Below are 27043 nucleotides of genomic sequence, written 5' to 3'. Positions count from 1 at the left end.
TATGTTAGTTATGTTGATGTGCTCCTGCGGGGCAGGCAGCATGTTAGCTTTGATGGTTCATTTTTCTCCCACTAACAGAGAATCTGGCCCAGCTAATGTAATGATTGCAGCACTGAACCATGCCAACACTGGCTCCCCCACTGACCCAATATGTAGCAGCAATGCCCATCTCCCATCCTTGATCCTCCCCTAACCAAACCCAGAGCCTGAGTCCTGCACCTGCCTATGCTTTGCTGGGCAGGCTGGCTAGGGTTCCCCCTACCATCCACCAACACATAGTCAAAGCCATCCCTGGTCAAAACAGGACCCAACAGGAGTAGGCAGAGAGAGCTGAGTGTGTGTGTGTGTTCTTGCCTGCTCGCTGAGAGAAGCACCCAAACACTCCCCCTATGCCCAAGTGCCATTCAAGCTGTTCCACGAGCCCGTCCAACACACAGGCAGATGGGCAGAGAGAGATGAGAGAGGAGCCTCGCTATAAGTCACACTAACTAATGAGCGGCCAGGGATGGCTGAGTAGAGTCAGCGTCTCCGCTTCAGACTCCAGCTAAATGTCAAGCTGGGATTTTACACCCAAGATGGCTCTTTGGAAGTACTACTGCTAAATGAAGTGAGACCTAAGCCCACTCTCCTGTTGGTAACTTTTCTGTCATTTTGTTCTGTCCTGTGGCGTCAGTGTGTACTGTACTACCTTGTCCTGTCCTAGACATCAGATGTGTGCATATGCGTGTTGGTGTGTGTATGCATGTGGGCGAGTGTGTAAGAGGTAAGGAAAAAGGCTTGGCTGCTCACCGGCGTTGGAGATGCGTCTCCCTCTCTCCCAGTCCATCTGCTCTCTGTCCAACTGCTGCTCCTGGTGAGTCTCTCGCTCCATCCTCTCCCTCTCCTGCTTCTCGCTCTCCATCAGCTCCCACTCTCTCTCCGCCCGCTCTCTCTCCAATTGCTCTCTCTCCGCCACCTCTCTCTCCAACTGCTCTCTCTCCAACTGCTCTCTCTCCAACTGCTCTCTCTCCAACTGCTCTCTCTCCAACTGCTCTCTCTCCAACTGCTCCTGACGCTCACGCTCCAGGCGATCCCGTTCGACGCGCTCCACATGCTGCCTCTCGGCGCGCTCCCTCTCCCTCTCGGCGCGCTCCCTCTCTCGCTCCTGACGCTCACGGTCTTGACGTTCCCGTTCACGCTCCCTCTCCAGCATCTCACGCTCCAGCCGTTCCCTCTCCTGGCGCTCGTGCTCCAGCCGCTCGCGCTCCATCTCCTTCTGCCTCTGAAGCTCCTGCAGCTGCCTGCCATAGGGAGAGAGGAGAGAAGAGGTTAGAGAGAGGAAGAGAAAGGGGGTTGATGAGAGACGAGACACCAGACGAGGAGAACTAAGACAGGAGAGACCACAGAGGAGACACCCAATGAGGAGAACTAAGACAGGAGAGACCATACAGTCAAGAGAGGAAACCATAGAAGAAAAAGGAGAGACCATACAGGATAATGGAGTAAGCAGAGAGGAGAAAGAATAGAGGGAGAGGAGTGGAGAAGATGGGGTAGTCTAGCGTTTAAGAGCATAGGGCCAGGTAACTGAAAGGTCGCTGTTTCGAAACCCAGAGCCAACTAGGTGAAAGATCTATCAATGTGCCCTTGAGCAAGGCACTTAACCCTAATCACTCCTGTAAAATGTCAATGAAGAGATTAGACACTGACCTCGTTTCACACGCTGGCCTCAACCACCACGCAGACCCACAGTCAGTGCTGTCACTTGGAAAATGCCCTTTTTAAAATCATTATATAAGCTTGTTGTCATTATGTAATTACGGTTCTGTGCAAGACAAAACCGTTACGCAACCACAGCTAGCTCTGCACATTTGTTGTTAAACAACAATGTCTGCTTCTGGCTACAGCCTCCCATTCTGTAGTGATAAGTACAGAACCTGTTTGTTATTCAGCTTCTACTGGCATTTACTTCATAACATTCACCAAAAACCAAAACGCATCAGCTTGTTCATTCCAACTAGATCTGCTGAGTTCGGATAGGAGCTTCCCAGGTTGGGAATCACTTATTTCTGCAGCGAGAAATCTCATCACTAGAGGGCAGCATGCTGTAATAAGAGGTGAGGCAGGCTGCCTCCTGGGGTAGCCTGCTGTAGCTCACTTGTGACTGGCTGGTTGGCTGCAGCTCCAAGCCATTTCACACTCTTCTCGCTCTCCCCATATCACTACCATGGAGGCTGTGACTGGTACCCGCCCATTCTGTTTGGCTTCATCAGCCTCAACCAGGCCTGCTGACAATTATTACCCAGACTGTCATAATAACACTGCAGATCCCCTATCCATGACTGTCAGTTTGGGACATTTTGGATTGGGTCACATCAATACAATTGAAGCCTTGACCAAATTAACCTGTGGTGCTTCACTTGTATAGGGACAAGCTGCAAGCCCTTTTCCCTCAGTCACTCCTTCATCCTCCTGTTCAGGTTGAATCATCAACATCAGTCATCAGTTTCAAATGCTATCTGGTGTCACACCTCCCCCTCGCTCCATCTAGCCAGGAGCTAGCTACACACACCTGTTCTGCAATGATGTCACAGCCAGACACCCCCCTCCAGGTTCACCCCACCAGTCACCAACCAACTTCCCATTGAACCCCTCCTACTTCCCTGGCCCTGCATCCCCTGGTGGGGAAACATCAAGTCTCCACACACCCTTTAGAGAGGAACATGATGGGAATCAAACGGTTTCCTGCCCCAAAACAGGCCCGGAGGAGTATGATGTCCTATCACATGTGGTGTAAACGACTTACAATGCACCTGTTTATGAATAACAGCACTTCTGCTCCCCTTTTCCTATAAGTGCACGGTGTGTGTCTATTCTACACTATGTGCTCTAAGAGAAGCAGTGATAAGTCAAAGTGGAAACCGGACACAAATAAACCCTCAATGTGCCAAGTCAGTGGATTACAGGTTCAAGCAATCCATGTTATTCACCCAGAATGACTTCATGGGCTCTAGTGAACTAAGGCTAATGATTTAATAATCCATCATTAACATATGATATATATATATAGCTTAAGAATGACATGAAAATTATTTCAATGTTACTTAAGAGTGTAAAGATTCAGATAGTAATAGAACTAGAAACAGTATTATGGGCCCAGGCAGCAATCCACTCTGTAGGCTAGAGTAGCCAGAGGAAGGGCTGAGAGAGAGTTAACAGATTTAGTTGGTGGAGATCCTCTCTCAGCCAGAACCAGAGTGGAAGCGGCTGAGGAGGCTTTCACTAGCCGTTGCCTCAGCCAGGCTTTCCCCAGTACCACTGACCCCATTATCCATATTCACCAGTCTCACTCTACAAGGTGTCCCCATAACACACTGTGCTGTTATCGAAATGTAGCTGTACCCAGCAGGCTCCCATGAGGACGGCTATTCTCCCCGCCACTGGTGCACTTCATAATGACACTGCCTTGTTACAGCAAGATGGAGCACAGAACAGAGCACTCCCGTCCTAACTTCACTAAAGCCCCAGTGCAGCCCTCATCTATCTCTTCTCCATCCTCCCACACCTCCCCCTCCACCTCTTCCCCACCTCCCTCGCAGAGTTAATTAAAGAGCAGGAGTGTTGTACTGCTCATTAGGCGCTGGGCCACTAGAGGTCTGGAGGCAAGGTATCTGGCTCGAAGGACCACTCCCAGGGGTTTCGCTATAGGATAACATCCCCTTATCTCCATGCTGATATAGTTACAGTAGGGAGTACAGCAGAGAGTCTACTATATAAAGTAGTGTATATCAGTGCTAAGATAAGAGGCATTACAGTGATTAGCATATACTCCACCCCGGGGGCAGTTTGCGAGGGGTGGGGGCAGCCGTTCCTCCACAGAGAGTATCAAACTGCGACAGGAGTGCTGACAGTGACGGAGACTGCTGCACAAGCAGGAGCCTCTAAAATATCACAATTAAAATGTAGAATATTATCAGTATGCTCAAGGTTAAATGTAGGCGGGATGGTGTTGAGAGCAGCAGGAAGGGTTGATTATGCACACCACTAGAACGAACAACAAGGTTAGAGAAGGTCAGTGGTGGATGATGCAATTGACGTGCAATGTCATTGACACCTATATGGGGAGTGGTTACACCGTACAAAACAGAGTGAAACTGTATACAGGATTGGTTAGTAACGGATTACATGTAACAAGGATGACGTAAACGAATCAGCTCGGATTATGAGAAAAAAAAGAAAAAGATCATTGTGCTTGGTTCATAGAACCGGGCTTACGTCAGTAACCTGCGGAAGCCACTAGATGTGGTTTGTGTTTTCTTCCTGAAAATGTTGCTCTATCCTTTGAACGGTTTAAACTACAAAATATTATGACCCCATGCCTGAAAGATCAGACTCCCTCTACAATGCCCACAAGCAATAACAGAGTGGACAAGACTAGGAACTAAATCAGACTGGGGGGAAAAGAACATCAATGATGATGTTATATTCTACCTTGAAGAGGTAAATAGAGGTTAGAGGTTATATTCTAGCTTGCTAAAAAAATATTGCCTGGTGAGCTTCTGAACTTCAATACCTTTGATGAATTTCAGTCAGTCACTCTTAACCATACTACTTTCAGCTTGAAATACTGTCAAAACTGTCAGACTGATTTGTAATAAACTGTCATAGCTACAATTAAAACATTCAACATTGTCCGTTGATTACATTAGTTTTTACATGGTGGGGTTTGGCTAAAAAACATCTAAATGGGATCAGGGACCAAAACATTTGGGAACCCCTGCTCTATACGGAACAAGGCTTCACCAAAAAGGGAATATGTTTTACAATGTAGACCTTTGGTTAACTTTGGTAATGGTGACATGACATTACATACCTGTCCACAGCAGTAGTTCAGACTATTTCCATCTAGTGTATTTATTGTACATGTAAACACTATCTGACACACACTGAATTCCCTGGCATACGAGACCATAACATTCCTACACAACACAGAGGAGAACAGCTATAATAAGCACTAGGCCTCACCATGTCTGTTAGACGAGATGGCGTGGCGAGAGGTGGTGGTGGAGAGGAGGAGCTGGAGGGGAGTCATAGGACAGAGTCTGCTTGCCATTCGTCAAGGGGATAGCAATTTGCTTACATCCAGTTTAACTTTCAAGGAAGGGACGTCATGTTAAAGTAATGTTATCCTTGAGATGAACATGGATATACAGTTTGTCAAAAGTTGACACACCTGCTCATTCAAGGGTTTTTATTTGTACTATTTTCTACATTGTAGAATAATAGTGAAGACATCAAAACTATGAAAGAACACGTATGGAATCATGTAGGAAGCAAAAAAAAAGTTACACAAATCAAATTAGATTTTATATTTGAGATTTTTCAAAGTAGCCACCCTTCACCTTGATGTCAGCTTTGCACACTCTTGGCATTCTCTCAACCAGCATCACCTGGAATTTTTTTCCAACAATCTTGAAGGAGTTCCCACATATGCTGAGCACTTGTTGGCTGCTTTTCCTTCACTCTGCAGTCCAACTCATCCCAGACCATCTCAATTGGTTTGAGGTCAGGTGATTGTGGAGGGCAGGTCATCTGACGCAGTACTCAATCACTCATCTTCTTTTTCAAATAGCCCTTACACAACCTGGAAGTGTGTTGGGTCATTGTCCTGTTGAAAAACAAATGATAGCCCCACTAAGCCCAAACCAGATGGGATGACGTATCGCTGCAGAATGCTGTGCTAGACATGCTGGTTAAGAGTGTATTGAATTCTAAATAAATCACTGACAGTGTCACCAGCAAAGCACCACCACACCTCCTCGATCATGCTTCACGGTGGGAATCACACATATGAAGATAATCCGTTCACCTACTCCGCGTCTCACAAAGACACGGCGGTTGGAACCAAAAAGTAAAATTTGGACCAAAAGGACAGATTTCCACCGGTCTAATGTCCATTGCTCGTGTTTCTTGGCCCAAGCAAGTCTTCTTCTTATTGGTGTCCTGTAGTAGTGGTTTCCTTGCAGCAATTCAACCACGAGGGCAGATGTGTCTGTTACTTGAACTCTGAAGCATTTCGTTGGGCTGCAATTTCTGAGACTGGTAACTCTAATGAACTCATCCTCTGCAGCAGAGGTAACTCTGGGTCTTCCTTTCCTGTGGCGGTCCTCATGAGAGCTAGTTTCAGAGCTTTTTGAATGCACTTGAAGAAACTGTCAAAGTTCTTGAAATGTTCTGCATTGACTGACCTTCATTACTTAAAAAAAAAACACCTTTTTGGTTACTACATGATTCCATGTGTTATTTCATAGTTTTGATGTCTTCACTATTATTCCACAAAGTAGAAAATAGTAAAAAGAAAAGAAAAACCCTGGAATGAGTAGGTGTGTCCAAGCTTATTACTGGAACTTTATCTGAAGCAATAAGGGATAATAAATAAAACTACACTGAACAAAAATAATTGCAACACGCAACAATTTCAAAGATTTTACGGAGTTACAGTTCATATAAGAAAATCTGTCAATTGTAATACATTCATTAGGCCTTAACCTATGGATTTCACATGACTGGGAATACAGATATGCATGTTGGTCACAGACACCTTTAAAAAAGGTAGGGGCGTGGATCAGAAAACCAGTCAGTCTGGAGTGACCACCATTAGCCTCATGCAGTGTGACACATCTATTTTGCATAGAGTTGATCAGGCTGTTGATTGTGACCTGTGGAATGTGGTCCCACTCCTCTTTAATGGCTGTGGCAAGTTGCTGGTATTGGCGGGAACTGGAACACACTGTCGTACACATTGATACAGATCATCCCAAACATGCTCAATGGGTGACATTTTCAGCTTTCATGAATTGTGTATAGAACCTTGCGACATGGGGCCGTGCATTATCATGCTGAAACACACTTCTCCAGGGTGCCAGTGGCCATCGAAGGTGAGCATTTGTCCTCTGAAGTCGATTACGACGACAAAGTGCAGTCAGGTCAAGACCCTGGTGAGGATAAGCATGCAGATGAGCTTCCCTGAGACTCTTTCTGGCAGTTTGTGCAGAAATGTTTGGGTTTTGCAAACCACAGTTTCATCAACTGGCTGGTCTCAGATGATCACACAAGTGAAGTAGCCTGATGTGGAGGTCCTGGGCTGGCGTGGTTACACGTGGTCAGCGGTTGTGAGGCCAGTTGGACGTAATTCTCTAAAACGACATCAGGGGCGGCTTATGGTTGAGGAACGAACATTGAATTCTCTGGCAACAGCTCTGGTGGACATTCCTGCAGTCAGCGTGCCAATTCCACGCTCCATCAAAATTTGAGACATCTGTGGCATTGTGTTGTGGAATAAAACTGCACATTTAGAGTGGCTTTTTACTGTTCCCAGCACAAGCTGCACCTGTATAATGATCAAGCTGTTTAATCAGCTTATTGATGCCACACCTGTAAGTGGATGGATTATCTTGGCAAAAGAGAAATGCTCAAACAGGGACGTAATGAAATGTGTGCACAAAATCTGAGAGAAATACGCTTTTTGTGCCTATGGAAAATGTCTGGGATATTTTAATTCAGCTCACGTAACATGGGACCAACACTTTACATGTTGCGTTTATATTTTTGTTCAGTGTATTTAGGGATGTCAGTTTTGAGTACTAGTGTATACTGCACCCATAGCAGAACTTTCATTACATTCCAATATAGAATCTTTTTGGGATATGACAACTATAAAACTCTCATACAGTTTAACAATACAAATGTATCATCACTATTAGGGTGAGCCAAGCTGGAGCATTAACAATACATTTCTGTCTTGCTGAAAGAGGGGAAGGCAGCTCCTTGCAGGTCGTACTGAACAGAACAATGGGACCAGATCAGAAATGATCAAAGGATTCCTCAGCGCATGTCGATACACAAACACAGAATTTCCCTCACTTTCTCAGGAGCCCTACATGCACACCGAGCCGGGTGGGAAAAGGTTGATATGTACATGACTTCCTCTCTCAGATTTAAGGTATTGAAGGCTTCAAAGATGTGAAAAACCTTGGTGATCCATTTACTAGAGTCTCAGTTCCTGACATGCGTTGCCTGGGGAACGGTTGCTAAGGGAGTGTAGGCAGCACACGGCCTGAATCCGAACGTCTTTCAACAACTTACTACTACCACGGACTCAAAAACACAAAAAAGCTTTGTCAGTATTTTTCAAGAAAACGAGAATCGCTTGAATGTGCTGTGTTTGACAAATTAATTATTTAGACCGTAGGAAACCAGTGCGGAGGAGGAGGACATTACAGTATGAAAGTGTCAGAACGAGGGCAGACTATTAATACAGACAAAATTAGAACCTAGGTTGGGGCAGGAGCTAGGGCTGGGCGATATGGCCAAAATATATCACAATATTTTTTACATTTCTGACGGCATGGCGGTATTTTATGTTTCTGAATAAAAGTTCTAAATATGTTTGATGAGTAGTGCATAACCCTTGAATGGCAACATATGAATTCAGAGTGCTTTTAATGGGTTTTCTCCATTCTGATGGTTTTATACTTAAACAAACTAGTACAAAACTGACAAAGTAGTACAATTTGTACAACTTCTCATTTTATTTAGCATTCTATCATAATATCGTTAGACAGTATTGCAAAAATCCATAAAGGTATATGTGGATCCACACAGGTATACAGGTATTCACAATATAGTCGCCCAGCCCTAGCAGGAGCAGATGTTAGACATGGTCTACATCCAATGAAAATGCCAAAATACAATTCCACACTGAAGAGTGAGCATCTTTGGAGTGGTCTTGAGAACTAACTGCACACAGTCCGAGCGTTAGGGTGTAGCAAGTGTGATGCTTCTCAGCGGTCCTTGATTCTGACATCCAAGGGAAGCAGAGCCGCACAATCACAAAGCCTGGCAAGCCCCCAGTCCAGTTGGTCAGAGAAGCTTTCCTCATTGGCCTGGCCTGAGCAGTTCTGTATCAGTGGACTGAAGCCCAGTTAGTCCATATGGAGCTACACTATACTACATATGGAGCTACACATTATTCCATTTCTGTTAGTCGCATGTCTGTGGAACTTGTTCAGTTTATGTCTCATTTGTTGAATCTTATGTTCATACAAATATTTACACATGTTAAGTTTGCTGAAAATAAACAGTTGACAGTGAGAGGACATTTCTTTTTTTTGCTGAGTTTACAAAGAGCAATGACAAATTTGATCAAATATTTCTGGAGGTGTTGGCAGAACGTTATCTTTTGCAGGAACTTGGTCTGTATTTGGAAAAGGACTGACAGTTTCTGAAAGACAATAAAATGGCACATTATTGTGGACATGTCAGCTCTTCTCACTAACAGCAAATGGCTGCCTTTTTTAAATTATGTTTTTTTTAAAAGATGTAATTTAATACCAACCACTAGAAAATGTGCGTGCGCATGGTCTAAACTTGTCGAAGTAATGACATTCTCACGCCAAGTTCAGTTTTTATAAATAGTAACCTTTGGGAGAAAATTGGTGCATGGTTGTTTTGAGATATATTTTGTATTTCATCACGAGGCCCCAGAACACTAGTCAAGCCAAGGAGAGGAATTGGTTTTGTCCAACAGCAGCCAGCCCTTTGTGTTAGACAATAACAGAACACAAGCACAATACATGTAGTCACACATACCGTGATCAATGTCAAGCAGCAGATAAATGCTCCTCATTAGCAGCTTGTCTCTAAATGATTCTGTCAATCGGGTACAGAGCACCACATCAATTCCAATCTCCCTGCATCAGTATGGAGAATATTTTCCTTTTGTCTCACCACCTGACAGATGCTAGAAGCAGGCACAGTGCTACAGTCAAACTGCTATAGTCTCACACCAGAAACTTATACATCCCATTAGACTCTTTTAATCTAATGGTAGGTTAATACTGGGTATCTCTGGGACTTTAAAGAGGCACCTAAAAGTATTGGCTGTTGTGTGTCATGTCGTCAGAAGGACTGGGATTTGCGTTTGGAAGAGGGATTTCGGGGTAGGGAGAAAAACATCCAAATCCACACATTTGCTTATGTAATCTTCTGGAAACCACAACCAGCGATCTTCTGACAGAGGACAGTGATCTAAATATTTATTTATTGCGTGGTTCAAAGTATAACACTGAGAAATAGTCCGAGTAGATAGTTATGCGTGACGAAGCACGGAATGTATTTAAGAGATGGATATATAAACAGCGAAGGCTCAATTCATGTGGTCATTCAAGAATTTGGTATGACATTGTTGGACTGGATTGCTGCAAGCCTTAAAACAGGATTTCCACATTATGTGTATGAATGGCTTGCATTTCCCCCTCAAACACACACGTATATAGGATTTGTGACACACAGTCACACACACTGATCCCTGGGATGCCAGGCTGCTCTGAGGCCATAGCTGAGTAGTGAGAGCGGTTTTGGCTGGGGCCGCGCCTCTAGTCTCTCCAGCTGGAGCTATGAATGCTGACAACGTTTAGCTAGCTCGTCTGGGCATGTTGCTGTTAGCTAGCACATGGACAAGCAGTACTACAGTAGTCAGACATGACACAAATTACCACCATAGCTGGATCCTTCGTTCTGTTTTGCACGACAGAATAAACTTTGAAAACAGTCAGCCCTCAAATGCTAGTTACCTAACGTTAGCTAGCAAATCCGAGTTGAAACAAGCTAGCTAGCTAACGTGAGCAAGCAGGAATTTTTGGCTGGCCAGGTCGGATTTGCTTGGTTAGTTAGCTAGCTAATAGCCAATGCCATGGCAAGCAAGGTAGAAATTAAGTCAGCTAGCTAGACTGTTATGCTAACAATGATGCTAACCTTTTAGCTAGCTAGCTAACGCCAGCTAGCTAAAAACATGCCTCCGAGTCTAGCTGGCACTGGCAGGAGTATGGGGTCACGTTAGTTACAGCATGGTGAGGGATAATTAATTTCTTCAACATCTTGCTAGCTAGCTAGCAACATTAGCAAAGCCAGCTGTCGTCACATATTGGCTACCTTGCAAACTGACAATTTCTGGAGGCAGTGGAAACAATTTGAGCTAGCCCACCAAGGCCAGCCCAACCTGGATTGACGTCAAAGTGCCAATGGAAACTGGGCTCAAGTCAGCTGGGCCTCTTGCTTTCTCTCCCCATCCCTCTCCTTTTAATTTGACTTCTGCTCCCTTGATCCTTAGTATTTTATGAAGATAATCCAAGCAGAGAGGAAGCAGCAAGGTCTCTCCCCTATCTGACAGAAATAACTTGTATGTATATTATGAGGATTCTGTGTTATGCACTATAGCCTGTTACCATATATGTGATTGAATATTATATGCTGTTGGCTTGTGTGGATGTATGTAGGTGTTATGCAACATAGCTGACTTGAAACATTGTTAACAGTTTCAGGACCATGGGCCTTTCTCATGATGGAAAAATACAGATTAACATAAAAACGGACACATACAGAACGTAGTGTAGCAAACCACAGACTGTTTTTGTTAGAACTCAAACTTAACAATAACATAAACCAGATATGTGATAACGGTATCTAGGGAATGAGCGCATAGATACTCCACACAGCAAGTTACATCTATCAACTGGAGCGCCCGGGGGCTGGTACCAGCTCGTACGACAACAATCAACGATAGGCTGGGTGAGTTTAAACCACGCCCAGTCTCTACTCTGACAGGCCGGCTCGGAAGCCGGAACTACTACTGTCATCAGGGTATATTATAATATCTTTGTCAGGAACAAGTCAGTTCTCTGTTTTGCCCTGCGAGGTGGGCCAGAGAGCCCGTATATACCAAAATTGCATTTACCACTTATTGCTTAGCTAATAAAAAATACATAGTATACAATCGGTGACTCATTGTCATATTTATCCTGATACCAGATTCGAATTGACGCAACTCTAACAATATGGAAACTGGTATGCATGTACCCAAGCATGACATTGATAGATGTGACTGGATGTAGGTCTTTAGTATAGGCATCTGTTGTTTTCTCAGTGTTTTGTCAGTACGGGACCATTATCATTTATTTCTTCTAATTTTAAATGAATGCAGTTCTGTCCTTGAGCTGTTCTCGTCCCTTACGAATAAAGATTTTAGTCGGTGTGCAGTATGACTTCTGTACAATGCAGTATAACTGCAGTTAAAGTGCAGTAACTGCAGTATGCTGTAAATACTGCATCCAAAATAACTTTTTTTGACAGTAATGTTGCAGTGTAACTGCAGTTACAGTGTAGTATAACTGTGGTGCTAGGCTAATTATTCTGAAATTACTGTGTCCAAAATACCACCGTCGACTGCAGTTACTAAACTTTGAGGTTCTTTTTACATTTTTTTTCTCTCTCCAATTTTGATCTTGTCGTTCTCCAAAACATGACCCACCAAACCGCCATTCTTAACACGGTGTTTCCTCTGTGTCAGAGGAAACATTGCTGAACTGACGACTGAGGTCAGCCTGCAGGCGCCCGGCCTGCCACAAAGAGTTGCTAGAGCGCGATGAGCCAAGTAAACCCTCCCCGGCCAAACCCACCACAAACCCAGACGACACTGGGCCAATTGTGCGTCGCCCTATGGGGATCACGGCCAGTTGTGATACAGCTCGGGATCGAACCTGGGTCTGTAATGACACCTCTATCACTGCGACACAGTGCCTGAGACCGCTGCACCACTCCAGAGGCCCGTACTGCAATCGTTTATTTGGAAGACATTTACAATTGAAGTCGGAAGATTACATACACTTAGGTTGGAGTCATTAAAACTAGTATTTCAACCACTCCACAAATTTCTTGTTAACAAACTATAGTTTTGGCAAGTCGGTTAGGACATCTACTTTGTGTATGACAAGTCATTTTTCCAACAATTCTTTACAGACAGATTATTTCACTTGTAATTCACTGTGTCACAATTCCAGTGGGTTAGAAGTTTACATACACTAAGTTGACTGTGCCTTTAAACAGCTTGGTAAATTCCAGAAAATTATGTGATGGCTTTAGAAGTTTCTGAGAGGCTAATTGTCATCATATCAGTCAATTGGAGGTGTACCTGTGGAGGTATTTCAAGGCCTACCTTCAAACTCAGTGCGCCTCTTTGCTTGACATCATGGGAAAATCAAAATAAATCAGCCAAGACCTCAGAAAAAAAGTGTAGACCTCCACAAGTCTGGTTCATCCTTGGGAGCAATTTCCAAACGACTGAAATTAACACAATCACCTGTACAAACACCATGGGACCACGCAGCCGTCATACCGCTCAGGAAGAAGATGCGTTCTGTCTCATAGAGATGAACGTACTTTGGTGCGAAAAGTGCAAATCAATCCCAGAACATCAGCAAAGGACCATGTGAATGTAACAGTATAACTTTAGACCATCCCATCGCCCATACCCGGGCGCAAACCAGGGACCCTCTGCACACAACAACAGTCACTCACGAAGCATCGTTACCCATCGCTCCACAAAATCCACAGCCCTTGCAGAGCAAGGGGAACCACTACTTCAAGGTCTCAGAGCAAGTGACATCACCGATTGAAACGTGATTTAGCGTGCACCACCACTAACTTTCTAGCCGTTTCACATCCGTTACATGAAGATGCTGGAGGAAACAGGTGCAAAAGTATCTATATCCACAGTAAAACGAGTCCTATATCGACATAACCTGAAAGGCCACTCAGTAAGGAAGAAGCCACTGCTCCAAAACCACCATAAAAAAGCCAGACTACGGTTTGCAACTGCACATGGGGACAAATATATTTTTTGGGAGAAATGTCCGATGGTCTGATGAAACAAAAATAGAACTGTTTGGCCATAATGACCATCGTTATGTTTGTCTGAAAAATGGGGAGGCTTGCAAGCCGAAGAACACCAATCTAACCGTGAAGCACGGGGGTGGCAGCATCATGTTGTGCGGGTGCTTTGCTGCTTGAGGGACTGGTGGACTTAACAAAATAGATGGCATGATGAGGAAAGGAAAATTGGGGAAAGGAAAATTACGTGGATATATTGAAGCAACATCTCAAGGCATCAGTCAGGAAGTTAAAGCTTGGTTGCAAATGGGTCTTCCAAATGGACAATGACCCCAAGCACACTTCCAAAGTTGTGGCAAAATGGCTTAAGGACAATAAAGGCCACTCCAATACCTTGACCATCACAAAGCCCTGGCCTCAATCCTATAGAAAATTTGTGGGCAGAACTGAAAAAGCGTGTGCGAGCAAGGAGGCCTATAAACCTGACTCAGTTACACCAGCTCTGTCAGGAGAAATGGGCCAAAATTCACCCAACTTATTGTGGGAAGCTTGTGGAAGGCTACCCAAAACTTTTGACCCAAGTTAAACAAAAAGGCAATGCTACCAAATACTAATTGAGTGCATGTAAACTTCTGACCCACTGGGAATGTGATGAAAGAAAGAAATCTCTACTATGATTCTGACATTTCTTAAAATAAAGTGGTGATCCTAACGGACCTAAGACAGGGAATTTTTACTATGATTAAATGCCAGGAATTGTGAAAAACTGAGTTTAAATGTATTTGGCTAAGGTGTATGTAAACTTCCGACTTCAACTGTATTATGTCATGTTTCATGTGGACCCCAGGAAGAGTAGCTGCTGCATTTGCAATAGCTAATGGGGATCCTAATCAAATAAACTGTACTCCGCATCCATTACAGTCTATTTCACTCACCTCCAACACAACATGGGGCATGAGAGTAGAGACCAAGGGCCTCATTTATAAACGTTGCCTAGGCACAAAAGACGTGCGCCACTTTCTAAGCAAACTTTGGGATTTGTAAAAAAACTAACTTGACGGGAGAATGTGCGGTCCTCCACGGAGACTGACCAATACGTACGTACGGACATTGTTTTGTTTAAACTGATGCTGTTTTCAATGCCTCAGTTAGGCAGATATGAGTGCACAGTTTCATATATTGTTATCACATGTTCGTTGAGCAGAACTGTCAATGTGATAATGGCCCTGTCATTGTCAGTTACAATCAGGGTAATTACCACACCTGAAGGTGTTACGGAATTAGGTAGCTTCGATAATCAAATGGGTGGGTATAAAAAGGCATGCAATTACAATGTGTAATGACGCACAATGGCTACTTTGGTACTGTTGGAAGATTTGGCGAATGGAAGAATTCCGAGACTGCGAATTTTCAGAGACCCGCAAGATTCTGGCCAATGATAATAAGTGGCATATGAGCCGGTTCCGATTACCAAGAGCTGTTCTCTTGGATCTCTGTGCTGTAGTGGGCTGTAGAGAAGCACCCGCAGAAACCAAGCCATGCCTGTCCCACTTCAACTCCTTGGCAACCTCGTTAATGGTGTCGATGGTGTCTCTTTGCGTTTGCAGGACTGCATCTGTGAGGACACGGCCGCTGGAGGGTTGTGACGCACAAGGTGCAGTGGAGACACTGGGACTGGGCGCACTCAGCTCCTGCTCAGCTGCAGCACCACCGAGCCAGTGGCGCACTCAGCTCCTGCTCAGCTGCAGCACCACCGAGCCAGTGGCGCACTCAGCTCGGTGGAGCACTCAGCTCCTGCTCAGCACCACCGACCCAGTGGAACACTCAGCTCCTGCTCAGCACCACCGACCCAGTGGAACACTCAGCTCCTGCTCAGCACCACCGACCCAGTGGAACACTCAGCTCCTGCTCAGCACCACCGACCCAGTGGAAAACTCAGCTCCTGCTCAGCACCACCGACCCAGTGGAACACTCAGCTCCTGCTCAGCACCACCGACCCAGTGGAACACTCAGCTCCTGCTCAGCACCACCGACCCAGTGGAACACTCAGCTCCTGCTCAGCACCACCGACCCAGTGGAACACTCAGCTCCTGCTCAGCACCACCGACCCAGTGGAACACTCAGCTCCTGCTCAGCACCACCGACCCAGTGGAACACTCAGCTCCTGCTCAGCACCACCGACCCAGTGGAACACTCAGCTCCTGCTCAGCACCACCGACCCAGTGGAACACTCAGCTCCTGCTCAGCACCACCGACCCAGTGGAACACTCAGCTCCTGCTCAGCACCACCGACCCAGTGGAACACTCAGCTCCTGCTCAGCACCACCGACCCAGTGGAACACTCAGCTCCTGCTCAGCACCACCGACCCAGTGGAACACTCAGCTCCTGCTCAGCACCACCGACCCAGTGGAACACTCAGCTCCTGCTCAGCACCACCGACCCAGTGGAACACTCAGCGACTAAATAGAAAATAACTGTTTCAACACAACTTGAATGCATTTGGTTTACTCTTTTCAAACAAGGGAATACTAATTACATACCTGGATCATCCGGTGCGTCTTGCATGTCTTGTCACCCTCCTTGAGCTCCAGTGTCCCCTTCCCCTGCCAGTGGCACAAACACTTTGTCTGTGTAAGGCTATGCGCCTTTTGGCCACTTTTACGATGGACCACTTTTTTATTTCTGAAAGGGTCCGACCGTCTGAGCCAGCAGCATTCACAGCATCCGCCACATGCCGCCACTAACTCCTTTTTATAATGCCCACAAATATTTTTTTTTTTTTTGATTCAACCTCCCCACAAGAACTTCCATTTCACACTTGGTGAAATTTCTATTAAAAGGGTGGGACTAAACGCTCGCTCACGTGCTCCAAATTTCGAAATGATTGTGATTTATAAAGGGGAACCGGCATGGGACGTGCGTGCGTACCGTGTTAAAAATCTGAATATTTTTGTGCATAACCACTTCCTGTGTTTTGTCTGTACGCCACCTTTTGACGTGAATCCTCTGCACAGTTTTATAAATGAGGCCCCAGCTCTGGAACACGGACACACTGGACCTCTGCATTACTGACCACAGAACAGTTCTTAACCCTGGGTGTGAAAATAGACTAGTGGTGATCGAGCTGTGTAGTGAAATAGCCTATGATGAAGGGTGTAATAGGAAACTACTATAACCAAAAGTGTCAGTATTTCATCCTAGGGGTTATTTATAAAAAGGGAAGAAAACAACCGTGACCTTAAAAATACATCCATCTCCATTCTGACACTAAAGACTAGAATGTGAGGTCATGGTAAAGTATGCCTAACCTTCAGGCTAAATCTATGGTGGAATTATAGACCTCGAAACAAACTGACTGAAAGTACTAAGCTGTCCCCTGAAAGTGTGTGGATGTTCACCATTGCGTACATACATCCATGTGTGGAGGTGTTTCTGCACCTGTGTGTATTCTTTTTTTTTTTAGAGAGTGCAGATGAGTGTGTGAGCCTCTGAGAATGTGTAGCCTACTCCATCTCTCCAGGGTGGGCCAGGCAGGATTGTAGTGAGTTTGCATCACAGGGATGACACCAGGCATTAAGCACCCAGCCAGTTCCATTGACTGCAAAAGCTAAATATGGACGAAGGCCAGAACAGAAGAGTCAGAGTGAGGGGGAAGCTCAGGGCCAGATCCGTTTCACACACACTAGTATAAGTCCTTTGAACACATCCAGGCCTTTTGTGTTAATGACAGAGCCACACAGATCGGGTCAGATATCCTTAAAAGGAGCCATCCTAAAGGAATGCTTACTCTACTAATACAGTACAGAGCTATGTTGGACAGACATGTTGCTATGTCAGGTATGTCTTTGTATGAGGTATGAGGTGGTCCACCAGCCAAGGAACATTTGGAACGGTCCAGGGACATTCTTCACAGGGAGGCCTATGTCTGAATGTATACAGAAAGTGTTTTAGACTAGGCAATCACTCAACAAGCTTGAGGCCAGGCCACCCACTTCTCAAACTACCAACCATGTGTGTGTGCCCCATGTTAGCGTGGAGCAATAAACCAATTTGTTAATGATGGGGTTAATATCAAATCCATGTCAGGATTCAATTTTATGACTTTCAGATGGGAGAGTGTGGGTTGACTTTACAAGGCAGCAAAACCACACACATGCGCCTGTGTAAATCAACACTTATAACTGCTCTAGTGCAGGATAAGAATCAGATAGGGCTTGCCCCGACAAAAAAATATATATATATTTGGGGCAATCGATTGGTAGAAATAATTTTAAAAATATATATTTTTCAATATATAGATGGTTTTAATAAAATCAACTATATATACATTGAACTTCTCTGATGCTTTAAGCTCCCTATTTGATGAAATAAGACAAATGACTAAAAAGGAGCCAGATATCAAGATAACCAAAAAAAATAAAATAACAACCTGTCCCAACCATCCTCCTCCTGTCCCTACTGGCTTTCAAAGATTATACCGTTACTCTCCAGAATTTGATATACGAGGAGTCAGCTAAATGTATCATGTAGAATACCAATTTATCTTACCATTTCTACCGATCTGCCAGTTATGGTTTTCATATGCACATTTTTGTGGAACAGTTTAATTTAATTTATAATAACGTCTTCGTATCTCAAAATCATGGCTATGTGGTTAGTCAAAATGCTATCCAAACCTAAAAATGATAAACCTAAAAACGATGTAAAAATAGCCTAGAAAGCCAACAAATTAAAACATTGCAGCCTGCAGGCAGAACATTTCCTGATAAAAAATAAATATCCTATAAATCGCATTTGCTATGCATGGCCTGTCTGCAACCAACTTGAAACATTGCATCAACTATTAACTTGGGTCCAGCCCGAAGCTCCTTGCAACATTGTATAAAATATTCTGGGCCCTCAGAGTTTCCCGCCCCAGTGAGCTCAGGACAGACACAGCTGTAGGCTATTTGCGCAAGGGACAAGAAGTAATCAGGCAGGCCTATTTTATGACGTTTCCTCTGGATCAGAGCATGACATTATTCCCTTTCACGCTGAGTGGATATTGAAAAAGAGCTGGAAAGGTTTTTCAAATACGTTTGTTGTCATTCTCAATAGATGTAGACTTTGTTTGCTTGCTGTTTGAGGTGAAGAAACATTACTTTGAGAAGCTCCACAACTCATTAGTGGTGGTGCATTAAGCCAATCAGAAATACTATCAGATACCCAAATGGGCATATTTACATGCCTGCATTTGCACGCAGGCCAGGTAGCCTATAGGCCTACTTCTATGCATAATCAGGTGAGCGTCCTTACTCAACATTAACAGGAGCGCTCCAAACAAAAAGACATGGACTAAATTGACAAAACTCGTAAATGGAATAAAATAAACCAGAACTTGTTTCTCACTAGTGTAGCATAGGTTGTGCGCTCTGCAAACAACATGTCCACTCCGACAATGAGAACGGTAAAAGACTGGAAAAATAATATATTGAATGCATTAAAAGACATGAAGTAACCAAACAGACATTGTAAATTAGAAATTATAGGATTAAACGGTAAATGTACTACTGATAATATAAGTATTGGGGAATTGATAAACACTAATAATAAAATGCAAACAATTCACACAATGAAGTTATGAAACAATGAATGTGCACAAATTGGCAGCAGAGAGCGCATTCTGGAGACAGAAGTGGATTGCACAGCCACACTCCCCTTCTTGGACTTTGCCATTCCCGTGGCCTCCACAATGGACTAGTCTCGGCCTCCAGATGGATTAGTTCACTGAGATGGGCGCGAATAAGACAGGTGTCTCGTTTGCCATAAAATATATATATACTACTGCTCAACTAAAAATAATCTCGGTCCACTAACATCCTTTCGACCAGTCAAATAATTGGGGTCAGCCCTAGAATCAGAGATGCCATATACCCTGTGGAACACATCATCGGAAACTAACAGGGATGGGTATGAATGATATGACAAGTCCATCTCACTTACAATAAACTACAATGACATCCAAGGCAGTCGCTGCCAATAAACTGCTGCTAACCAAATTGCCAAGTGGCCTTACAGCAGGCCTTGGGGTCTTAGTGAGCCTGCTGAAACAAGAGGATTCATTTAATGAAAAGTGTCATTGTGTTTGCTGAGTCACCATACATCATGGGACGACAGGAAGGGACCGCAAAGACACAAATAGGCCAGATACACACCTATTGGACGGACACACGCACACAAACACAGAATCGTCAAACTCTTTCTTACTCACAATCTTCAGGAGTTAATTGTCCGTAACGACTAGTGGGTACTAAAGCAAGCAAATCTAGGCCGATTAACAAATAACGTCATGGATGAGTTATCTTTCGATTGTAAAGTTAAATTCAAAATCCCATGGGCAGATTGTCTGGGATTGAAATGACCCTGACTCACATACAAACAGTTACCATGATAAAGCTCAACAGAGCCAAGTCTCTCCATCTTAAGCTTACTTCGATTGCAGCTCCTTTATGGTCAGACACATACAACATATACTGCTGCCATACCAGGAGTCTGTTCATCATTCATAACACAGCACCCTGACCACCAGCAGCCGCCTACTCTGCAGGCATCACACACACACTCTCCCGCCATACTACCGGTCAGTCAGCCAGGACAATTAAATCCACAGCACATTACTCTGTAAATCGGCTACAGTCAAGAGGACAAGGAGAGAGGGCCAGGGGCAATCCAAACTCCAGATGCTCTCTACCAAACTACCAATGTTCTCTGCTGCTGTGATGCAGGATATGGCACTGAGGGAGGAGGGGGTCATATCGTCATGTCTTTGTGTACATGGGGACAGGACAGGTGGCAGTCCCTGTGTGGTCCTGTGAGATCAGGCTGCAGGCTAATTCAATAACGTTTTATAGGTTTCTAGGAGTAGGTAATAAAATAGCTGATAGACAGCAGCTGGCTCAGATTAATACTGCTGCTACAGTGATACGCTGGACTGCACTGTCCTGTGGTGCCCCACTGAAGAATGGGGGGCTCTGTACCACACAGAAACTCAGCATTAGCTGCACATTATTACCACCTAAGGGGGAAATAGGTTCATTGCCATTTAAGGAGAAGGAAAAACAATTACAGGTACAGTACTCCCTCTAAGAGCTCGCTTGAGTCTGAGCCGCAAAACAGAAGTGATTGCACGAGAAAACACTCTTAACAAAATGTGTGTTAGCCTAGGTAAACGCATTTGAATATGAACACGGACGGATCTCATGCCAAGCGTTATTGAGTGTGTGCAGCAGGAGAGGGAGACTCAAAGGATTTAGAGCAGTGTGTTTTCAGAATGGGAGAGAAATCCAAAGTCCCCTGAGAGTGATAGGGGTTCACTGTAGAATAGCTTTTCATTAAGAAAGCCTCTATCAGTCCATTTCTTCTTTTGAAGTCTCCAAACACACACAACATGTCTGCCTCTCTCACTCTCTGATGCACACCAAGTCAGATATGCATTCTCATACACAAACACTTCTCATGCCTGTGTGTGTGTGTGTGTGTGTGTGTGTGTGTGTGTGTGTGTGTGTGTTTGTGTGCAAGAGAAAGCCAGCTCCTAACCTCAGGCTGTGAGTGTGCCATTGCACTCAGCAGTGTTTTGTGATTCCACCTGACACACTGATGTGGTGCCTGTATACTACAGCCTGCCACAAGCGCTATCATCCTCTCACCCAGCCCTGCTCTACTCCAGGGGTGTCTGAACACAAACTGGCAGCCATCAGCCTCACTCTGTGCCAGGATGTGGAAGAACACCACCTGCAGGCAGGCAAACACTCCACCTGCCTAGTTAATATGGGAGTGGAAGTGGTGAGGGCTGGAGAGGTAACAACCTTTTGGAGCATAAGTCCAAAGCCGGTTGAATCCAATCAAAAGTACAGCATATAGTCAAAAATATGTGGACACCCTTTCAAATGAGTGGATTTGGCTATTTCAGCCACACTCTTTGCTGACGGGTATAAAATTGAGCACACAGCCATGCAATCTCTGTAGACAAACATTGGCAGTAGAACGGCCTTACTAAAGAGCTCAGTTACTTTCAATGTGGCAATGTCACCTTTCCAACAAGACGGTTCGTCAAATTTCAGCACTGCTAGAGCTGCCCCGCTCAATTGTAAGTGCTGTTATTGTGAAGTGGAAACTTCTAGGAGCAAAAAAGGCTCAGCCGCAAAGTGGTAGTCCACACAAGCTCACAGAACTGGACTGGCGATTGCTGTGTGTAGAAAATGTCTGTCCTCGGCTGCATCATTCACTACAGAGTTCCTAACTGCCTCATGAAGCAACGTCAGCACAAGAACTGTTCGTCTGGAGCTTCATTAAATGGGTTTTACGGCCGAGCAGCCGCTGCCGAGCGATTCAGGTCTAAGGCACTGCATCTCAGTACTAGAGGCATCACTACAGAACCTGGTTCAATCCCGGGCTGTATCACAACCGGCGGTGATTGGAAGTCTCATAGCGGCGGCGCACAATTGGACATTGGACTCTGGAGCAGTGGAAACGCGTTTTCTGGAGTGATAAATCACCTTCACAATTTGGCAATCCATCAGACAAATCTGGGATGCCAGGAGAACGCTACCTGCCCCAATGCATAGTGCCAACTGCAAAGTTTGGTGTTGGAGGAATAATGATCTGGGGCTGATTTTCATGGGTTGAGCTAGGCCCCTTAGTTCCAGTTAAGGGAGATCTTAACGCTACAGCATACAATGACATTCTAGACCATTCTGTGCTTCCAACTTTGTGCCAAACAGTTTGGGGAAGGCCCTTTCCTGTTTTAGAATGACAATGACCCCATGCATAAAGCTAGGTCCATACAGAAATGGTTTGACAAGATCGGTGTGGAATAAATTGGCTGGCCTCCACAGAGCCCTGACCTCAACCCCATCAAACACCTTTGGGATGAATAGCAACGCCGACTGCGAGCCAGGCCTAATCTCCCAAAATCAGTTCCCGACCTCGCTAAGGTCCCAGCAGCAACGTTCCAACATCTAGTGGAAAGCCTTCCCAGAAGGGTGGAGGCTGTTACAGCAGCAAAGAGGGGACCAACTCTATATTAATGTCAATGATTTCAGAATGAGATGTTTGATGAGCAGATGTCCACGTACTTTAGGTCATGTAGTGTACTTGGATCAATATATTTAGGCAAGCAGGTAGTGTTAAGCAGGTAATTGACCGATTGGCTCATATTTGATTGAAACACCGAACTCTGTGTGTATCTACGAGATGGATTGGGGTCTGAGTAACAGTATTATATTTAGTGCTGTCGTGCTGTGTTAAGGGCTGTTGTAGGCTCAGATCTTACTTTCTCTGCATCTCCAGGTCCTCTGGCGAAGGTCCATTCTGAACCTGGGGGCTCTGTCTTGGCAACGTCGGGCCTGGAAGGAGAAACACACAGAGATGGTCAAAAATCCGCTCTGAAGGAAACGGCCTCTGGACTCATCGCTTTTTACTCAAATCTCAACGCCTAAATATTTAGTGTAGTCTCATTTATTGAGGGAATGCAACACCTACCCAGTCATTTTTCTCAGCATTTCATTCAAAGTTTCAGTCTTAAATTTGTTTCAAAATCAGAATCAAATCCCAATTCACAAACTACACCGTCTCCTTCCCAACCATTTCTTTCAGGCCAGACCGATCCTTTAAGCGTAATTCCCTGTCGGCCGGCTAGGTTGCGACCTAACGTCTGTCATACTGATCCATTCCCAGAGCTGTCTATTAGCCTGCTCTCACAGCTACTCCAACCAATCAGCCATCATATCCACTGACAGCACTGGACCGCTGCCAAACAGCCACAGAGTTACAAAACAATCAATTATCTGGTAGTTGTAGAGACGACAAGACCATCGAAAGAAAATCAACACAAAACAAACATACAATCAAATTAGTAAGAGCGCTCCACGTTTGGCCAGGGATCAAAGACGATACCAGTCAAAAGTTTAGACACACCTAGTCATTGCAGGGTCTCTTTATTTTTACCATTTTCTACGCTGTAAATAATAGTGAAGACATCAAAACTATGAAATAACACATATGGAATCATGTAGTAATCCACCCCCCCCAAAAAAGAAGTGTTAAACAAATCAAAATATATTTTATATTTGAGATTGTTCAAAGTTGCCACCTTTTGCCTTGACTGCTTTGCACACTCTTGACATTTTCTCAACCAGCTTCATGAGGTAGTCACCTGGAATGCATTTCAATTAAGTGGTGTCCCTTGGTAAAATTTCATTTGTGAAATGTATTTCCTTCTTAATGCGTTTGAGCCAATCAGTTGTGTTGTGACAAGGTAGGGGGCTATACAGAAGATAGCGCTATTTGGTAAAAGACCAAGTTCATATTATGACAAGAACAGCTCAAATAAGCAAAGAGAAAACGACAGTCCATCATTTATTTAACACATGAAGGTCAGTCAATCCGGAAAATGTCAAGAACTTTGAAAGTTTCAAGTGCAGTTACAAAAACCATAAAACACCATCACGAAACTGGCTCTCATGACACCACCACAGTAAAGGGAGACCCAGAGTTACCTCTGCTACAGAGGATAAGTTAATTGGGGCGGCAGGGTAGCCTAGTGGTTAGAGCGTTGGACTAGTAACCAAAAGTGTTGCAAGTTCAAATCCCCCAGCTGACAAGGTACAAATCCCCCAGCTGACAAAAACCATAAAACACCATCACGAAACTGGCTCTCATGACACCACCACAGTAAAGGGAGACCCAGAGTTACCTCTGCTACAGAGGATAAGTTAATTGGGGCGGCAGGGTAGCCTAGTGGTTAGAGCGTTGGACTAGTAACCAAAAGTGTTGCAAGTTCAAATCCCCCAGCTGACAAGGTACAATATGTCGTTCTGCCCCTGAACAGGCAGCTAACCCACTGTTCCAAGGCCGTCATTGAAAATAAGATTTTTTTTTTACTGACTTGCCTAGTTAAATAAAAAATGACAGTTACCAGCCTCAGAAATTGCAGCCCAAATAACTGCTTCAGAGTTCAAGTAACAGACACATCTCATCATCAACTGTTCAGAGGAGACTGTGTGAATCAGACCTTCATGGTTGAATTGCTGCAAAGAAAACACTACTAAAAAGGACACCAATAAGAAGAAACATGAGTAATGGACATTAGACCAGTGGAAATCTGAACCTTTGGTCTGATGAGTCTAGATGTTTTTTATTTTTTTGAGATGCAGAGTAGGTGAACGGGCGATCTCCGCATGTGTGGTTCCCACCGTGAAGCATGGAGGTGGTGCTTTGCTGGTGACACTGTCTGTGATTTATTTAGAATTGGCACACTTAACCAGCATGGCTACCACAGCATTCTGCAGCGATACACCATCCCATCTGGTTTGCGCTTAGTTTTTCAACAGGACAATGACCCAACACACCTCCAGGCTGTGTAAGGGCTATTTGTCCAAGAAGGAGAGTGATGGAGTGCTGCATCATATGACCTGGCCTCCACAATCACCTGACCTCAACCCAATTGAGATGGTTTGGGATGAGTTGGACTGCAGAGTGAAGGACAAGCAGCCAACAAGCATGTGGAAACTCCTTCAAGACAGTTGGAAAAACATTCCATATGAAGCTGGTTGAGAGAATGCAAAGCTGTCATCAAGGCAAAGGGTGGCTACTTTGAAGAACCTAAAATGATTTAACACTTTTTTGTTCATGGTACCATGTGTGTTATTGCATAGTTTTGATTCTACAATGTAGAAAATAGAAAAAATAAAGAAAAACCCTGGAATGAGTAGATGTGTCCAAACCTTTGACTGGTACCATTTGTTGATCAAATGTATACATGTTAAAGTGGTTTTAAGTGATTCACTGAAGCCTACGTCCGATAGGTGAAAAGCCAATGTGGTTATGGCCAGACTCAAAGTCCAGTGTCGACAGACGTTTGAGGGCTTGGATCTGACCAAAAGAGACGAGTCTTCTCTATGCTATCAGTATTCAGGCTGGCTAGTGTCTGTGTAGAGCAGTGATACATTGATCTGCTATTCCAGACAGATGGAGAGAGCTCTAAATCTGAGGGAAGAATAAGGCTTTTATCTATAAAGGTTTGGCAGCAGTAACTCATATATAACCTTCTGTTCCTACACCAGACCTGCTAGTGACAGTTCACCACAACCACAGCCCTCTCCACACTCCTCATCAACAGCAGTATCTGCTGAACAAGCTTTTGATATCACAAACATTTATTAGAAAAGTTCCAAAACCATTACCCACGATGAAAGAGGATTGATATTACAAAACTGTTGTAACTAAAAGGTATTATTGACTTGCACCTCAGCCCAGGCAAGTCCAGTCAGAACAAGTAGTAACAGGGCCAGGTCTCTTAATAGCAGAGGCATCCAACTCATTCCCCCCCCCGGGGCCACATTCGGTCTTTAACAATGTCCAGCGGGCCGCACTGAATTGGTTACATATTTCCCCCCCAAAAATAGTCCTCTATCCATAGTTTTCAGAATGCTCGATGCTCCCTGACTGTCTAGCTTTCATTTGGGTGATTTTTAGCGAGCTGGACAATGTCAAGTAACTGTATAAATGTAGGTCCATTATAATTTCAACACAGTTTTGATTTGAGTCATTTTAAAGTATATTGAGTTTCTTTATATACAGTGGCTTTGGAAACTATTCAGACTCCTTGACTTTCCACATTTTGTTACTTTACAGCCTTATTCATGTTCTCCTCAATCTACACACAATACCCCACAATGACAATACAAAAACAGGTGTTTAGAAAGGTTTGCTAATTTATAAATAAATAAAAAAACATGAAATATGACATTTACATAAGTATTCAGACCCTTCACTGAGTACTTTGTTATAGCACCTTTGGCAGTGATTACAGTCTTGAGTCGTCTTAAGTATGACGCTACAAGCTTGGCACACCTGTATTTGGGGAGTTTCTCCCATTTGTCTCTGTAGATCCTCTCAAGCTCTGTCTGGTTGAATGGGGAGCGTTGCTGCACAGCTATTTTCAGGTCTCTCCGGAGATGTTTGATCAGGTTCAAGTCCAAGCTCTGGCTGGGCCACTCAAGGACATTCAGAGACTTGTCCTGAAGCCACTCCTGCGTCGTCTTGGCTGTGTGCTTAGGGTCATTGTCTTGTTGGAAGGTGAAACTTTGCCCCAGTCTGAGGTCCTGAGTGTTCTTGAGCAGGTTTTTATGTACTTTGCCTCGATCCCGGCTAGACTCCCAGTCCCTACCACTGGAAAACATCCCCACAGCATGATGCTTCACCACGCTTCACCATAGGGATGGTGCCAGGTTCCATCCAGACGTGACGCTTGGCATTCAGGCCAAAGTGTTCAATCTTGGTTTCATCAGACCAGATAATCTT

General features: G+C 44.4%; 1 protein-coding gene across 1 annotated transcript in view; it reads right to left on the bottom strand.

Moving 5' to 3' along the window:
* Nucleotides 1-27043, bottom strand: part of LOC112250361 (protein enabled homolog) — a 139903-nt gene that overhangs the window by 14858 nt on the left and 98002 nt on the right. The window contains 2 exon segments of the mRNA XM_042321741.1: nucleotides 790-1280; nucleotides 23013-23085. Of these exon segments, the coding sequence (XP_042177675.1) occupies nucleotides 790-1280; nucleotides 23013-23085 (564 nt within the window).

Source organism: Oncorhynchus tshawytscha, linkage group LG05, assembly GCF_018296145.1.
Source record: "Oncorhynchus tshawytscha isolate Ot180627B linkage group LG05, Otsh_v2.0, whole genome shotgun sequence".
NCBI classification, from domain to species: domain Eukaryota; kingdom Metazoa; phylum Chordata; class Actinopteri; order Salmoniformes; family Salmonidae; genus Oncorhynchus; species Oncorhynchus tshawytscha.
This window is presented reverse-complemented; position numbering and strand designations above follow the sequence as displayed.